The sequence below is a fragment of the Amblyomma mixtum genome, chromosome 8 (genome assembly GCF_055824585.1).
Source record: "Amblyomma mixtum isolate Tamu chromosome 8, ASM5582458v1, whole genome shotgun sequence".
Taxonomy (NCBI): domain Eukaryota; kingdom Metazoa; phylum Arthropoda; class Arachnida; order Ixodida; family Ixodidae; genus Amblyomma; species Amblyomma mixtum.
The window spans coordinates 5948692-5965724 of record NC_143019.1 but is presented as its reverse complement, the minus strand read 5'-3'; the positions used below and the strand labels follow the sequence as shown (position 1 = coordinate 5965724).

Sequence of the window (17033 nt, the reverse complement as noted above, 5' to 3'; positions counted from 1 at the left end):
CAGAAATTGCATGATCGATAGAAGACCGAGAATACAGTTGAAGCTCAAGTTGACTGGGCGTTCATAATACCAGCAAAATACCCACAAGAAATTAAAATTGTATTAAGTGTCTTGGTTGAAAAACCGTCGAAATATCTCCTAATGAAAAGTAACGTAGTTTAAACAAATTCAAAGGAAGGGTTCGCTAGTTACTGTCACATAAATATACAATGGTCTCAGTAATGACATTGTAAGTAATAAACAAAATAGCATACGCAAAAAAACTGCATTCTCCCCTTGCGCTCCGCGCTTATCCGCTCTCCTGAAAAACAAAGAGATGGCGACCGTGTCCAGAGCGACCAAAATAAAATATGAGAGCAAATCACCTTGTCGTAACGTGGGAAAGGAGCGCTTCTAATGATTTTTCTACATTGAATCTCCATGGCACAGCAGCTACGCATAGGCCTAGTAAAGGGGTGGGCGCAAAATGCAGGCAAAAAGAGGCCCTTTATTTCATTCAGAAGTGTAGTACATTTTTTTTGTGTGTCAGGATTGCAGGTTTATTTTTAACATATTTTGTTTTCATTTTGGAGACGGCTCATGGATACTCCTGAATAAAACGGGAAATTTCGAGCTCAGTTATTCCTGGTGAGTGGCCCATCCATCTCTATCACGAAAAAACAATATAATTTCTTGCATCGTAAACTCTAGCTTTTGTTTTGTGGAAGCAACGGTTATACTTATTTTACGGTGCCTTTCGATGTTCCTCATCTACATTCTCGATACGAAATGCTTACATGAGCGCTGAGTATTCGAGTATGTCAGATGTTTTCTGCTCATCTAAGGGGATGAAGCGGCGCTAGTGTCGTCAGCATCGCCCCTGGGAAATAGGATGAAAACGGTAGCGCCAGTGCCAACGCTCGTGGCTTGTAGCTCTCTTGGGACCTTCGCTTCGGCCAGATGATGCCGCACCGCTCTCCCAACCGAAACGTAGGCAAGCATTCAATAAATGTGAAGGAGGAGGCCTATTTTACGACCTCCATAGTCTGGTGGCCCGCTGAGCCGCGTCTTCCATCCGCAGGCGTTCCAGGACGTCAGGCTGACTAACACAGACAGACCTTACACCCGGCGTTTCCTGCATTCCGATATACAGATGTCGGTGTGTGGTTCGCCCAGATGGAGGCAGCTGTGTGCCTGAGCAGCTGTCACCACCTTGCAATTGGAAAGCACACTTATCTGCGTTTCGCCTGCGGCCCAGTATTGTAGGGCGGCCCAGTATTGGCGGAACTCAGGATCTCCAGGATCTCTGACGAATCCTGGAGATAGATGAACTAGTGCCACCAAGGCAAAAATAAGACACATTTGCAGTTTCATTGGTCAATCGAGATTCATTCTGAGGTTATCATCACTTGGCCGTCCCCTGATGGGCTGATTGGGCGGTCGCCAAAGTACGACTCACGTGATCAAGCCAGATCGCTTCCTTTCATTGGTGTATCGTCCCATTGCGTGCATTCCCTGTGAAAGGAAGTTATTATTGCGAAAGCATTTCTAGGCTATGTCAGCGGGGTCGCGTCACCAAAACGTGTCCGCAAAACGCGTTCGCAGCAGTTGTGACGTTCTCATAACAGGTAGTATCAAACCAATGGTGGTAATCAAAGTAAGATGATGTGAAGATGCTCCACAAAAAGTTATGTTGATAGGATGATTGGTTGAATAATTTGAGCGAAAATGTCGAAAAAGTGTCAAAATAGCGCCGATGTCGATATGAGTGGACGAGAAAACAGCCGTGGATGGCAAAATAGGGTAAAATAGGGAAAGGAGTGAAACTAAAGCTTGAAATCAATTGGAGTGTATTTGTTGAGTGATAATTAATCTAAATAAAAGTTTCATTGACATAGATTAATTAGTTAATCATCATCAGAAACCATTCGACGGTTCCATAGTCTGGTCAGGGATATAGTAAGTTGACGGAAAAGCAACCATGGCGCGTAATGTGAAAAACCAAAATGGTTGATTTATGTAAAAAAAGTTGTAACCAGAGTAACTAAATCTAGCTATAATTAATGCTTATGATAATTACGCTAATTCAGCAGTTAAATTAATTAACATGTAAAAATAAAATGATAAAGAGAGGCAAAAAGAGGCAAAGAGAGGCGACGAGTGCAGTGGAGGCGTCAATGCTATCGCATTCTCCCATTGCGGGTCTCCGCAGTGATCTCTAATTTTTCTCAACAAATCTTTTCAGTAAATTTTAGTGTGAAAGCACTCATACGCTCATCAACACATACCAAGAATTTTGTCACCATACGTCCATACTTGGAGCTTGCGCTGGTGCCTAGCAACCCGAGTTAATACACGAGCTTGCCCTAGTTACTCCAGATTACCCAATTCACTACTGGAGTAAGTTCACAGACGCATCACGCCAGCTGCACCAGAAGTTGCTCAGGAAAAACAATATGGGTCACACAATCTCTCTCTTAATCGCTGCGCCATTTCGCTGGTAGTGGTTTGAGGACTGGCCGCCAAATGAGAACATTTAGTAGAGAATGACCAATTCTGCATAGATGGGCATTAACCCACTAAGTAAAACCCGTCATACCCGTGAGGCTGAGTTTAAGCGCCCCCTCCAGCTGAAGAATGAGCACCTGCTTTCGCACGTCTACTCGGTTTAACTGCGTTACGCCCCTGTCAATTTTCATTACAAACTTTATGTCATTTTATAAGCATCTTATAGTGCGCAGAAAGTTTTAGAATGGGTGTGAGCGCAGTTTATAAAGTATTGCAATTTTTCTGCCTGTCATGATCAAATTTGCAGAGGTACGCGTGATTCGAATAGAGCGGTATTTCTACAGTCTAGCTGGGCGAAATCATGTGGGAATAATGAGGACGCACTATCTACGGCGGCGGCGGAGAGCGAAGGAAAGTGTGCACTGCGCACGTCGACAAGCTTTTTTTTGTTGTGGCAGTAGCTGCAATCGAGATGGGTAGTTTGGCAACAACGAATGCTTTGTACCTTTCATGAGATTCGCTTACCATTTTTCTCCCTTCTTTGCCAATTCGGGTGCAAGATCAGGAGCTTACACCCCGTGCATTGAATATTTTTCACATTACGTCGAAGTACTTCTGCTGCAGTATAAATGTGCACAGACTACTGCCCATTTTGTAATGCGGAATTGGTAGTAGTTATCCCCAGGGGCTAGCTCCCCTCTGAGTGCCTTTTTCTCCTTTCCCTTGTTCTTTCCAGAAAAACCGTAAACCTATTGCTTTCGCGGGAAAGGACAAATTTCCTAGCGAAGGCAAAAACAAAACCGGAGACAGGTAATCGAGGCTTTACACACAGCCAAAAGGTGTGACAACTGTCCCAGCTCGCCCTCTTTGTCGTTATTGAGGAAAGAGATCGAATTCCTGGATGGGCACGTTCGGGCTGTCTATCGGGCTTAACGCACTCGTGGCATTGTTGCTAACTTGTATTATACTGTGTCGCTGCCATGTCCTCGGCTCACTTCGGTTTGTTTCTTGTTTTTTTTTGTCATGTTAAAGACCCCTATAAGTCCCCTTGTTTCACGCAATAAAACTAGTTGGAAGTCTGCGCATTGTGTGTTCCTTTTATTGCCTCTTCTTGTTGTTCTGTATCCTTCGCGCAATTTTATTATGACTGATTCCAAGCACCAACTTGCCCAACTTCATGCCTTTCTTGCTTCATGTCTGGCCACTTTCTCGGCACTCAGTTTTCTGCTGAAATTTGTATTTTATTGTAATTTTCCGCGGTCTTTTGCAGTGTGTTTTTTTAGTGTTTACTATCGTTCCATGATTCAGGTACAGCTTTTTAATGGCGTTGCTTCAGGGACTGTAGTTCAAAGACTGTTTACAATGAAGCCCTGCCACTTTTTAGACACACAACTCATATGAGGTCACTGCAAAAATTCACCTCATTAATACTACTTCTAATGTACTTATTGAAGAACAGACGATTTTTGTTAACGTTCTCGGCAGTAGGTTAACTGCAATAGCATAATATAGCTACTCTTGAAAACTCTGCGAATATATAATTGCGATATATCTAGAAAAAGTTTACTTAATTAAGCTAAATTAAACAAGGACTTATTTTATAGCCGTTGATGGTACTAACGCTTGCAAAGGGTGGGCAATATTTTCATTACTTTTCGAGCCGTCGGGCGATCTAGGGCTTGCTGCGTTTCTACACAATTTGATTTGTAATAGAAGTGTTTGATTGAGAAAGATATTTTATTCGTGACTCAAAAAAGCAGAAATAACTGCATCCTGACCCGCAGCAGCTTAAGCATAAAATTGATTTTGGCAGAGCCAATTGAACACCTGCGTTTTCGCCTTCGGGGCGTTTACTGTGAATTCCCAAAAAAACGCTCAAAGGAAGCAGCTACAGCTATCCATTACTACAAAACAGAGACACCTGACGGACTTCTTTGGTGTTGACATTGGAGGTTTTGATTGGAATACACATGAAGAAGTAAAGGAATAAACAAGAAAAATTTCTTGCACCCACAGTGAGATTCAGCGAGTGAGAATAACTTACAAGCACGCTTTCATAATATTTTTATTGGCGATTAGTTTGCTCAGCGGAAAATGATGAAAACTTGTCTGAAGTATCATGGGACACAGTAGCCATTCTCACAAGCATCTGAAAAAAAAAAAGGCTTGAAGTCATTTTTTTTTTAATTCACTACCTCTCATATTGCCAATACAAGATTTGACATGCTGGCTGACATATTCCAGTGAACACTTTTTTTCACTAACTCTCATGACATGAAGGTACTGAAATTAGATCTGTAAAAATCACATGCGACCAGTAAAGGAAAAAAGTAATAGCTGCCTGATAAATATTTTCGTCCTTGAGGCATTGTTCTCAGACAGAGACTGCAACGTGTGATATCGAAGGAAAATTAGGATCAAAAGTGAACTCGTAGAGAAAAGTTAATCTAGCCCGGTAACTCCATTGCAGCCTTACATCATAACGCGAACAATGTAAAAGCAGTGTGGAAAGCCATCACACACAAAATATGGTCGCTTCACTTAAATAATATGGTGTCGTTTTCACCCAGGTATTTGTCTTACCCTCAGACATTATCACTACCTATTCGTTAAGAACGAAGTATAACAAGACGGTTTTAATATTGTGGTAGTGGCTTGCATTAATTTGTTTTCCCTCTCAACGTGCATACCTGCGCTTTATCCATATAAGCTCTGAGGTAATTAACAGCGAAATATTGCATTCATAATGCAAGCTGCATGAAAGATTCTATCACATGCAGCTACTACCCTCTGCAAACCCATCTTATTCACAACATTCCTTGCATCACCTATAGCATGTAATGTTAAAATTTGGCTTGTTTATTTATTTGTGTTTTCTCATTATGTTGATGTGTTGAATGGCGTCGACTGAACGGCAGATACAGCCTGACTAGCCTGCTCAGTTATTCTTTCTAATGCTATGACGAATAAAAGATTTAATATTAAGATTATTATTGCTACTATTATCCGCGCTCTTTGCAATCTAGTTCTCGTAATTTGCTAAAAGTAAATTTTGCCGGAAAACTTCTAGTGTTATAACCACCTCTCATGCGTTAGCTGGTGTGTCACAAGGCGTCTTACTTGAAAGAATTGTCGAATGTAGGGAATAAGCTAACAGATGAGGACAAGAGACTTCATGGGCACTGAGAGAACTGCAGAGCACGTATAGAGGATGTTTGGTTTAGTTTATTGGAGTTCAACGTCCCGACGCAACTAAAGCTATGAGGGACGCCGTAGTGAAGGGCTCCGGAAATTTCAACCACCTGAGGTGCTTTTACATGCGCTGACATCGCACAGCACACGGGCCTCTAGAATTTCGCCTTCATCGAAATTCGACCGCCGCGGCCGGGACCGAACCCATGTCTTTCGGGTCAGCAGCCGAGCGCCGTAACCACTGAGCCACCGCGGCGGGGCGTATAGTAGAAAGTTCGTGTCATTAGTAACTCCGATTTTCGCCGTTTTCACAGTCTGGTTTTCACTTCAAGCTCTTTAACTCCCCTGGCATTGATTTCCTCCTCCATTATTTGTTTTATGTACAGCTGCGGACAAAAATATGCGATATCTTCAAATTTTTGTCGAAATGGAAAACATGTGGGAAATAAAATACGTATTTGCTTTTTCTCAGCATATTATGATGCAATAATGTCCTCTTCTTCCTCCAGGTGTTGTTGGGGACGATTGTTTGCCATACAGTTCATTCCCTATTTTTGTGCTTTCATGGGCGTTTCAGTTAGCTCTCAGTTTCCGTTTGTTATGATTTAATATTAGCACACCGCCTTTTTCAAGTTGCACATTTTGCGGCAGAACCACTTACTGCACATTTTTATAGGCAATGAGCGGAATGTGGGGTGCACGTAGTGGCATCAAGACTGTTCAAACGGCAATCATCTAGGGCCACAACTCTGGGATGGAACTCTACCAGCGTTCAATGTCTCTCCTAGCAGAGGCAGCGGCTTCGCAAGGTTTGAAGAAATACTGAGTGAGTGCAAGTTTAGTTTTCCATTTTTACAGTGATGCCCTAGATCTATCAACCAAATTATTGAAAAGGACATTTTTCGCGCGAAGCGAAAAACTCTCTACTGTGTTTTACTGATATTTTTAAAGATTTGGCCGTGGTATCAGGCTCTACAGCGGTTCTATGGACTCTCAGACGCTAACCACAATATCGGCAGCTAAACGCAAGAAGCACAGCTCAAAACCCCCATGTCAATGGAAATAATTGGGCTACCAGGATGAGGTAGTGTAGGTAGGCGACCAATAAAAAGCGTACTTGATAGAAACCTCGTCATCAGTTTTCCATGTTAAACCATACAGGCGGCAACGTAATGGCACAGGGCTAATTGCTTGATCGTGGACTTGGTCTCCTTCACCGAATTAAGGTGTCATATCAAAGAAGTTCATCAGAGAATTTCCTAAAAGATTATGCTTCCATATCCACTAAAGAATTTGGGCTTTTGATTGGTGTTTCAACAGAATGAAGACCCGAAACACTGTTCCGCACTTCTTAGAAATGGCTTGTAGAAGAAAAGGGTGAACTTTATGGAATGACTAAACCTGTCTGCTGACAATAATTGCATTGTACGTTTTTGGGTAGGCTTCGAGCGTACTCTGAGAGGCAAAAAAGCGAGCTGCAACGAGAGAAAATTTGACCATGTTGTGACGGGGTGAGCCAACATAGACTAGACTTTCATTGAGAGCTTCCCTGACTCTGTGCCTCGATGGTGTCAGAGTTATCAACTGAGAAGGCTTTAGTGCGAATAACTGATGGCCGCAGGCTATTCTGAAAACGCGGTCCCAAAATTGGTGCGTCATATTGTAATCAAAAGGCATGTTAAATCAATGGGGGAAGCAGTTTGTTAATAAAGCTTCTGTGGGAACAGGGACTTAATATGATGATAAATACTAGTTGCTGGTGTTTAAAAAGTCTGACATTATATTCTGATAAGTTCGCGCGCAACTTATACTGCACCAAAAAAACTAATTTAGAAAAACTGAAATATCAAAAATCGCCGTAGAGCTATGTATGGGCACAAATAATTTAGAATACTTCCAGGAACTGTGTCGATGAGCACCAGAGTGTGCTTCGAATATTTACAGCTGGCAACGCGAGCCGACTATCCACCTTTAAATATTGCACTTCGTTTTTTTCTTTCCATATTGCTGTGGTGAACAGGAACGCACTCGCACTAATCGGGCTCCTTCAGCACGTTCTGGAAATTACCATGCAAATGGCATGAAAATCGCACAAAACACCTTCTCAGACGCACAAAGATCTTCCTTCATTGGCGTGCGGGATACCAAATCCTGCTTTGAGGGTTTCAGCATTGCACCCAAGAGTTTTTTTGAAGCTTTTGGTTATTCCCAGCAACAATAACAAACTTGCAACAGATACGCTTTCATTTTAAACTTTATATCAATGCTTGAGTGAAGAGCAGCAGAGGGTTCTTACGTATTCCCATCGCACAGGGGCAATGGCGGTGGTAGTTGCCTCCTTTCGTCTGGCCGTCGCTGCAGCGTTGGTAACGCCCAGCCAGTGGCCGGCAGGTTCTCCAGCTTAATCTTGTACGGCGCAAACAGCACAGTCCTTCGTCACATGGGCGACTGTAGCTGCAGTACTGACCAAGCTGCCGCCTCTGTAGGGAATAAAAAACAGTGTCAAGAAGAATTTTTGTGAGAGTGTTGTTAAAAATTGCTATATGCTAACAAAAAGAATCATCGCCTTTTCCAAAACCCGGTTTTGGACTTGTGTTCCATCATTTTACTCTATTTTTCGCGGTGTTCGTTGCCTTATTGTTTTACACGGAATGATTATTTCATTTCATTTCATTTATTGAAGCCTTATATCATTGCAATAAGCTTCGCTGATATACTGACGTCGAGAAACGATGACCGATGCGGCCACTATGCCCAAGAAAAATAGGATGCAAAACTAGCTGGAGAGACTCGTTGCGGAGATTCGCAAGATTGTCTTCGCTTCAAAGCCTAGAGACCCGGAGGAAATGAAGGTATGTAACGAGCTATAACCGCGAGAAAAATCTGTGCTTTTCTTACCAAATACATGTACCTTATGAAAAATTGGTCCCTCGAGAATTTGGGCCAAAAGGTGCACGCAGGGAGCTATGATCTCTGATTTCTTATATTTAGTACTCGCGAAAGATTCCGATTTTGCGACCTTACTGAAAATCATGACATAGTGTTCATGCCAAATTAGGTCGTTTACTGTATGATGACTACAACATCCCGGAATACGCATACTTAACACTAGGAGCGGGCAAATAAGCCTGGAAGTGAGGCCAGTCTGAGTGACCGCCAGTTTAGGAAAGTCGAAGCCACTTTATAATCCGAATGACAACTTTTTCTTCGCGGGTGAGCTCACTTTGAAGGGCCATCGCACAATGAAGGTCTAGATCACGAGCGCGGCACCGAGGAGCCCCTTCTTCGTTAAAAAAATGGTGGCTCTATTCAGACCAAGGAATTGAAGCCGCAAACAGGAGGAGGTGTTTACGCAGGTCACAGAACATGCATAGCTTTGCGAACTGAGGCGTCAACACTGCGACAGTTTAATAGGTTTTTATTACACTATGCGAGCCGCCAGACAGATGGTCGGCTTATTAGATCACAGAGCGGCTACCATAGTGGGAGAAAGAAGACGACTACATGGGATGAGAAGGTGTTTTGGCATTGGGAATGCCAACCAACAAATAATTCGATCGTCGCAGGTCCTTTTTGCTGTGTTTCGGCTACCGCCATGTCTCAAAAAAGATTTTGCTCATTATGAGCTGATGGTGTAATATGAGGTGATGAGATCTAATAATATTTACATGCAGAGTTGTACACTGAGGGAGAATTTTAGTAACAGCAAACGGCATTTGACCAAAATTCAACCTTCTTTACAGCAGGCAGTACAAGTGTTTAGCCTGTTAAATTTCACGTGAGCATCCAAGTTAAAAAGACATAAAAAAATAATTAGATGGGAACATATTTGTAAATGGTATGCCATAAAGCAATATTTTAGGGGCAGAGAATCACAGTAGGTTTTGTAAAAACTTCGGCCTTTAAATGCTTAGGATACAAGGTAGTGACGGAGGTGATTTTGGAACAATGATAGAACTTCGTATAAGTTACTTTTCCAGGAATAATTTTAAACTTTATTGGATGGCAGGTATTCCTCCCCATCAGAACTTAGCCTTGGCGAATGCAAACCGGCAGGAGGACAACACACGCTGCTGTATGCACCTTTAACCCGTCACTTCAAACTGTCTCATGCAGTGTACTTACAGTCCCTCTAGTTGTCGTTGCGTTACTGCCTTTGTTTCCTATAAGTCCGGGTGGCAAACTAAACTCTATGGGCCTTTGCATCATTTCATCATAGGCGGCAGTTTCCTGGACTAAACTGAGGAGCGACGCCGCAGCAAATGTCCCTAGGGCTAAGCTCATCATTTTGGTGGTAGCTGTGAAAAAAAAAGTCCGCTGATGTTGACGGCACAGCCTTTTGAACTCCTTTTATAAGATTTATGTGTTTACGGACAAGTCTGCAAGTGGCCACGCATGACCATTGGTCACTTTCTTCACTTGTCACTTTGTCGAGATATAGATGTTTTGATAGAATTATTTACGACCTTTTCATCAAACTTTCTCTTGTCTTTGATGAATGGTCACTGTCAGTAGCAGATAGCTGCAATGCTAGACGCGTTGGTGCTATTTACTTGGTCTAGAAGAGCATTGTGCAGGTTTACTGCGCTGAGTACCGCATGGCGACCTGTGGAGTCATTGTTATGACAACGCTTCGAAGGAAAAGTGAATTGTCTCCTCGTTTCGAACTGTTCCTTGGCAAAATGATATCGCCTGTGGACTGCGTTTATGCTCAAAGGGATATTTCAAGCTACCCTTCCCTGCCACCTCTTGCGATCACGTTCTCGCAGTTGTTAAAGGTTACTCCCTGCGGTTTTCTTTTATTAGCTTAATGCCCTTGTGATATTTGGTACAGCTTTAACTCCTACTGAGTAAGGATTTTAATGATGTTAAGGAGCTCATGCTGATTTAAGCTGCTGCCAAATTGGCTTTCTGCCTGTAAACAATATCTGCTGCAAAGTTCTGAGGTGGTGACTCTTTTGTGTGAATTAGAGACGAACCTTGCTCGGCATTTGTGTGGATACCATATTTATTCCAATTTGCGCAGCTGAAGAGAAAGGTCGGGGTATAGAATCCACGGATTTATGTAGTGTCCAAAGCCTTGAAGGAGTGGCGGTGCAGCTGCCACCGCCGACGCGCGCGCACTGGTTCTACCGCTATTATGTGGCGTCACGGTTGCTATGCAAAGCTGTGCCCCCCACTGGCGTGCCGGTTGCTAGGGAGAGGAGGAAGTTGCGCTTTTAATTCCTCCTTTCGAAGCTCTCGCTCCATTGCTTCCGCAGCTTAAAGGGTGTCCACTGCTGGTGTCCACGGCGACGCCGCGAAAAGCAAAAACGGGCGCCTAAGAGCTGCGCTCTAAAAAAAACATACTCATCATACATATAATTTGCGATCATGTCTGTATGGGTGAGCTTCGCCACTCACGTCACAATTATCGTGGTGAGTCCCGTATTCTTTGCGTATTCTTCCTAGGCGATGAGAACATTATACACGTAGACCAGGACCATAAATACCATCATGGTGCGCGGTACCACCTGGTCAGAAAGGTGCAACCGTAGTTCTGCTAGTTTACTGGCGCTTTGTCCATAGCGACCTTGTAAGCGATGCATTACACATATTCGAGAAGGCGCAATTTATGATCAGGGGATCGAGGCGTAATTTCGAATGATGGTATGAAACGCAGTGCGGCACAGATTTCGCCTTCACTTCATGTTTAGCAAATCCTCAAAATTTTGCATGGGCCTATTCACAATAAACGCAGTTCGCATCCCCGTTTGAATATCTGGGAATGCACCCTTTCCTGCCTACTGCTATTCTTGCAAGAAAAAACTGCGCATAAAGCGATAATTACTAAAAGCATAGATCCCTTTGGCCGAGCATCTATCTGTACGCACGGCCAAAATTTACCAAACCGACATTAGGCGATTGTTAGTCCTTGCCGGCTATAGACCAAATAGACACCTGAGACTTTGCCCATTTTTTTAATATGTTTTTTGAGTTAGAGAGTCCTTTTTCGGCATAGGATTTTCAGCTGCTTAGTAAATCAGAATAATTTAGGTGTTGCTAACTGGCAAACCAGTTAGCGAATATTGAGTAGTTGACTTTTAACGGTTACTCTTAGGCTTCTTCATTATTAAGAGGCATGTAGCTCACCTCATGTAAAATCCATATCACTGTTCACAATTTCGAAAATTCGGTCACCTTAGAAGTTGTGGCATAAAATATTTTGGCTATTTCGACGAGTTACATGAACTGGAGACGTTTCTTTGCCTGGAAGTTCCTCGAAAGCACATGTGGTTTGGCGCGATGTAGGCAAAATTTGTTGGCCCAGAGCGGCGACGGTAAACGCGTTTTCGAATTCTAAAAACTGATATGGATAGTACTTACGGTAGTCTACACGCCTCTCAATAATTAAGGAGCCTAAAAAATAGTTAAAATGTTAACTGTTAAATATTAGTTAACCATCCTTCCAGTTAGCACTTAGCCATATTCTGATGTACTACGTCGCTGTCAATACTATGCCGAAAAAACTGCGCTTCTAACTCAAATAGGCTATTTTTAAAAGCAGCGTAAAATATTAAGCGAAACACCCTGTATACCACAAGTAATGGCGACAACAGCCACCTTTACTGATGTTCGCTTCCTCACTAGTACATATCCACTGCCCGATCATTTCCACGCCAGTACCTCTACATCGCCCTTACAGGCTCTACTACGTCGCCACATAGTCCAGCTTCATTTGGGGAGTTCCGCAGAAATTCCCGGCTTCCAGTCTCATATGCACCTTATCTGTCTCGAAAAGCCATCCATAACGGCAAGTTTTCCTTCACTGCTATTTCAATAAACCGCGTTACTACAAATGGTTTTGCTCCAAAGGACTGCCCTGACTGGAGCCATTCTGCAGTTCTCCCAGCACTCCATTTTTCTCTGCCCATGACGGTAGCTCTCTTTTCATTGCCTGCATCGCAAGCAACCAACGCTATTGCGGTCGGTCATATGAATCTGTCATCGAGCTGTCTTACTTACCTCGGTATATCAGGCATGGCTTGCGCCACGGGGCGAATTTTCTGGTACTTCCTCTGAAAAGCTTACTCTCTATATGTGAACAATGCACGTTTAGTTTCTAGCGCCAGCTCACTAAACAACCTTTCTGAAAATCATCGGGTTCGGTTGCCGCATTTCTAGGAATCTTTTCTAGCGCTTTCTCCCAGTCAAGGTTCTCTAACTCTCGGTCTGCCGTTTCGGCGTTTCAGCGGCTGTGGGCCTATAAGGCGCCCCTCCATTTAATTTAAATTTGTCGCGAATTACCTCATCCATGAATTGCAAATCCGCGGGCCATTTAATATGCTTACATTACCTCTCCTATATAAAAAAAATGAATCATTTGTCTCCCCCTCAAGTGATTCATAAAGTTTAGAAGTTTACTCGGACCGTCAGCGTTCTTTTTCCAACTACCATGATCCAACGAGGCTTTCTGTTTTAATTTTCATGGCTACGTTCTCGCGGACATTTAAACTGCACTTTTCGGCCCATGTATCGCTCTCTCTTCACCTCTCACTATGCTATTCACTGCCTGTTTACAGGAGGTATTCCGGGGCCTGAAATGGGAACAGTTGGGGATAATAATTAATGGAGAATACCTTAGTAATTTGCGATTCGCTGATGACATTGCCTAGCTAATTCACTCAGGACATGAACTGCAAAGCATGATCAATGAATTAGACAGGCAGAGCAGAACGGTGGCGCTAAAAATTAACATGCAGAAAACCAAAGTAATGTTCAACAGCCTAGCAAGGGAACTGCAGTTCGCAATTGGTAGCCAGGTGCTGGAAGTAGTAATAGAATGTGTCTATTTAGGGCAGGTAGAGACCGCTGATCCGGTTCATGAGAGGGAAAACTAGAAGAATAAGAATGTTGTGGAGCGCATATGGCAGGTTATCTCAGATCATGAATGGCAGTTTACCAATATCCCTCAAAAGAAAAGTATACAACAGGTGTATCTTACCGGTACTCACCTATGGGGCAGAAACGTGGAGGCTAACAAAGAGGGTTCAGCTTAAGTTAAGGACAACGCAGCGAGCTATGGAAAGAAAAATGATAGGTGTAACGTTAATAGATCGGAAGCGGGCGGAGTGGGTGAGAGAACAGACGCGCGTTAATGATATCCTAGTTGAAATCAAGAGGAATAAGTGGACTTGGGCAGGGCATGTAATGCGAAGGCAGGATAACCGCTGGTCTTTAAGGGTAACGGAGTGGATTCAGAGAGAAGGCAAGCGTAGCAGGGGGCGGCAGAAAATTAGGTGGGCGGATGAGATTAAGAAATTTGCGGGGATACGGTGGCCGCGGCTGGCGAAGGACAGGGTTAATTAGGGAGACATGGGAGAGGCCTTTTGCCCTGCAGTGGGCGTAGTCAGGCTGATAATGATAATGATGATGATGATGATGATGATCCAACCCCGCTTCTCTTTGCCCCACCGGGCCCCCTCATTGCCTGTCTCCGGAGTTTATTCGGATATTTACGTGCTGCTTTCCACCACTTCGGGACTTATATCTGCCTTCTGAAAAGTTATTTTGTTCTACCCTTCCTATTTCTTTCCTCATTAAGCTTTTTAGTCCGTATGGCCTTCAACTATCGTTGTTGATTGAGGTACTTCTTTCTTCATTTCTCTCACAAAGTCCACAACTAGTCTTCTGGTCAAAAAGATCTTGTCCTCATCCCGGCCTGACTATCTTCGTACTGTCTGCGTTGGCCCAGTAGAGGGTAGTTTGTCTATGGACGGTCAGTAAGCTGCAGAAGCACTCCTTGTCTATTACCATTTCCTAGATATCTTTCGTGGCAATGTTGGAGTCAGTGCTTGATGCCGGTTTCCCAAAAGCGAGATTTCTCACCCCACACCTTTTTTTGTTTATTAAATATAATAAAGTATCTTGCTCACAGAGGCCTAATAAAAGCTTGAAATTGTTCTCCATATGCACATCGAGTTCCTTAATGTGGGTATTGATATCCCATGTTAAGACAACTTCATTATTTCTCAACTCTAGTACGTCTTAGCTAAAACAGTATTACAGTGTTACTATGCAATACCAAAATTTGCCATCAGTCGATCGCCAAGGTTAATATTCCTCAAGCTACCGGAAGAACAGCTAATAAGACCGTTCCGCGAGGAATATAAGAGCCAACAAACACCACCCCTCGTCGCAGAGGGTTTCTGTTTTCAAACTGCCATGTGCGGGGGCACGCCACCGCAACGATGCAGGTCACAAGAATGCCCTTTTTCATGCAGGCCTTACTGATATGGATTACCACGTCAACGCCGCCGGGCTGTCAAGGCAGCTGTTACAACCTGGACATGGATTCCGACGTTCGGCAGCAAGTTGACTTCATGGACAACGAAATCGACGCCGTGCAGTACCCACTTGTATCAACCTTTCCCCATCTGGCGAACTGTTTCCACATCTGGCAACCAGGAACTACGCTCAGCGCCACCGCGTTGATTGGACTACAAATACCGCCATCACACTGCGATCACTCGGGGCACGCCACCGCAACGATGCAGGTCACAAGAATGCCCTTTTTCATGCAGGCCTTACTGATATGGATTACCACGTCAACGCCGCCGGGCTGTCAAGGCAGCTGTTACAACCTGGACATGGATTCCGACGTTCGGCAGCAAGTTGACTTCATGGACAACGAAATCGACGCCGTGCAGTACCCACTTGTATCAACCTTTCCCCATCTGGCGAACTGTTTCCGCATCTGGCAACCAGGAACTACGCTCAGCGCCACCGCGTTGATTGGACTACAAATACCGCCATCACACTGCGATCACTCGGGGCACGCCACCGCAACGATGCAGGTCACAAGAATGCCCTTTTTCATGCAGGTTGGTTACTTACCAAATTCAATTTGCATTCGCTCTGATAACGCGTTTTTGGTTGCGGTGTCGTGCCCCATCGACGCTGACTGCAGTTTGCGAAGGTTCTTGTGCTCTTCATGCTACCAGTGTATCAACGCCTATGTCGTTTGTCTTATGCTTGTGCTAGCCGGGGATGTGGAATTGAATCCAGGACCCCCAGAGAATAACGCCCCTCAACCATCCCTCGAATCAATTGCCTTGGCTATATCCCGCATTGAATGCTCTCAAAATACTATGCTTAGTGAACTAGCGTTGATTCGCGCTGCTCAGTCGAAGGTCGAGGATTCAATATCCAGCCTTTCAGCGCGAGTTGACGCCCTGGAACAATCCACGAGCTCAAATCAGTTAAGTAGCCCGAGTTTATCAGCCGATCCTGATATGGCTAAACTTTCATCCGACATTAAGCTACTTTCAGATAAATGTGATGACGCTGAGAACCGCCTCCGACGGTCCAATTTGCTGTTTTTTGGAATCGCAGATCAACAAGATGAATCTTGGTCCGAGTCTGAAGCGCGGATTATTTCATTCTGCGCGGACGAGCTCGATGTCACAATTGATAGCCACGATATTGAGCGTGCTCACAGACTTGGCCGTTTCCAACAAGGAAAAAACCGCCCTATCATTGTAAACTTTATGAGATTTAAAGACAAAGGGCGTATCCTTTTTGCCAGCTCCAAGCTTAAAAATTCTTCCTTTTCTGTCCGTGAGGACTACTCTGCACGCGTTCGCTTGGCAAGGAAGAAACTTTTTTCGTATGGTCAGCAACGAGGTGGCTCATTTAAAATCCGGTTTGATAAGCTCATCATGAACAACAAACAGTTTGTGTACGATGCTGTTAAAGATTCTGTGGTTGAAATAAATTTATAGCGCTCACCGCAGGCACACAGGTCATTTATGCACCAATGCTTCCAAAATCGCACGCGTGCAGCCCCTGCCCCAATCGATAAATCAGTTTCCGTTTTACTAACAAATATCCGAAGTTATTTTCCAAAGAAAGAAGCCGTGGAAGCTATATTGCAAGACAACAGCACAGATATTGCGATCTTTACTGAAACGTGGCTCACACCTGATATACTGAATGACGAACTTTTCCAAGATAAGCAATCCTTCACTTGTTTCCGCCGTGACAGACCAGGCCGTAGGGGAGGCGGCGTGATGGTTCTTGTTAAAAGTATTCTGGTCTCTTCTGCTGTCGCAGTCAAGAGTAGAAGTGAAATAATTTGCGTGAACGTTTCTCTTGCTCATTGCACTAATATAATAATCGCATGTTACCGAGCACCTGACTCCGATCATTCCTTCATCGACGACCTAAGTACCATTATGCTCGACATAAATAAACAGTTTCCCAGAGCCAACCTTATAGTTAGCGGCGATTTTAACTTCCCTGACATCGATTGGGACAATCTAACCGCATCTTCCCGCCATTCCAGAGAATTTTTGGATCTTATTCTTTCGTTT

The 17033-nt window shown here is 43.8% G+C and overlaps 1 protein-coding gene across 1 annotated transcript; it reads right to left on the bottom strand.

The window, feature by feature from the left end:
• Positions 1-4534: 4534 nt before the first annotated feature.
• On the bottom strand, positions 4535-9993 carry LOC149331203 (uncharacterized). The gene is made up of 3 exons (XM_089555420.1): positions 9805-9993; positions 7976-8159; positions 4535-4636 (listed from the first exon to the last, which is right to left on the bottom strand). The coding sequence occupies exons 1-3, from the start codon at positions 9964-9966 to the stop codon at positions 4605-4607; spliced, it is 378 nt and encodes a 125-aa protein (XP_089411546.1). The 5' UTR covers positions 9967-9993; the 3' UTR covers positions 4535-4604.
• Between the last annotated feature and the right edge of the window lie 7040 nt (positions 9994-17033).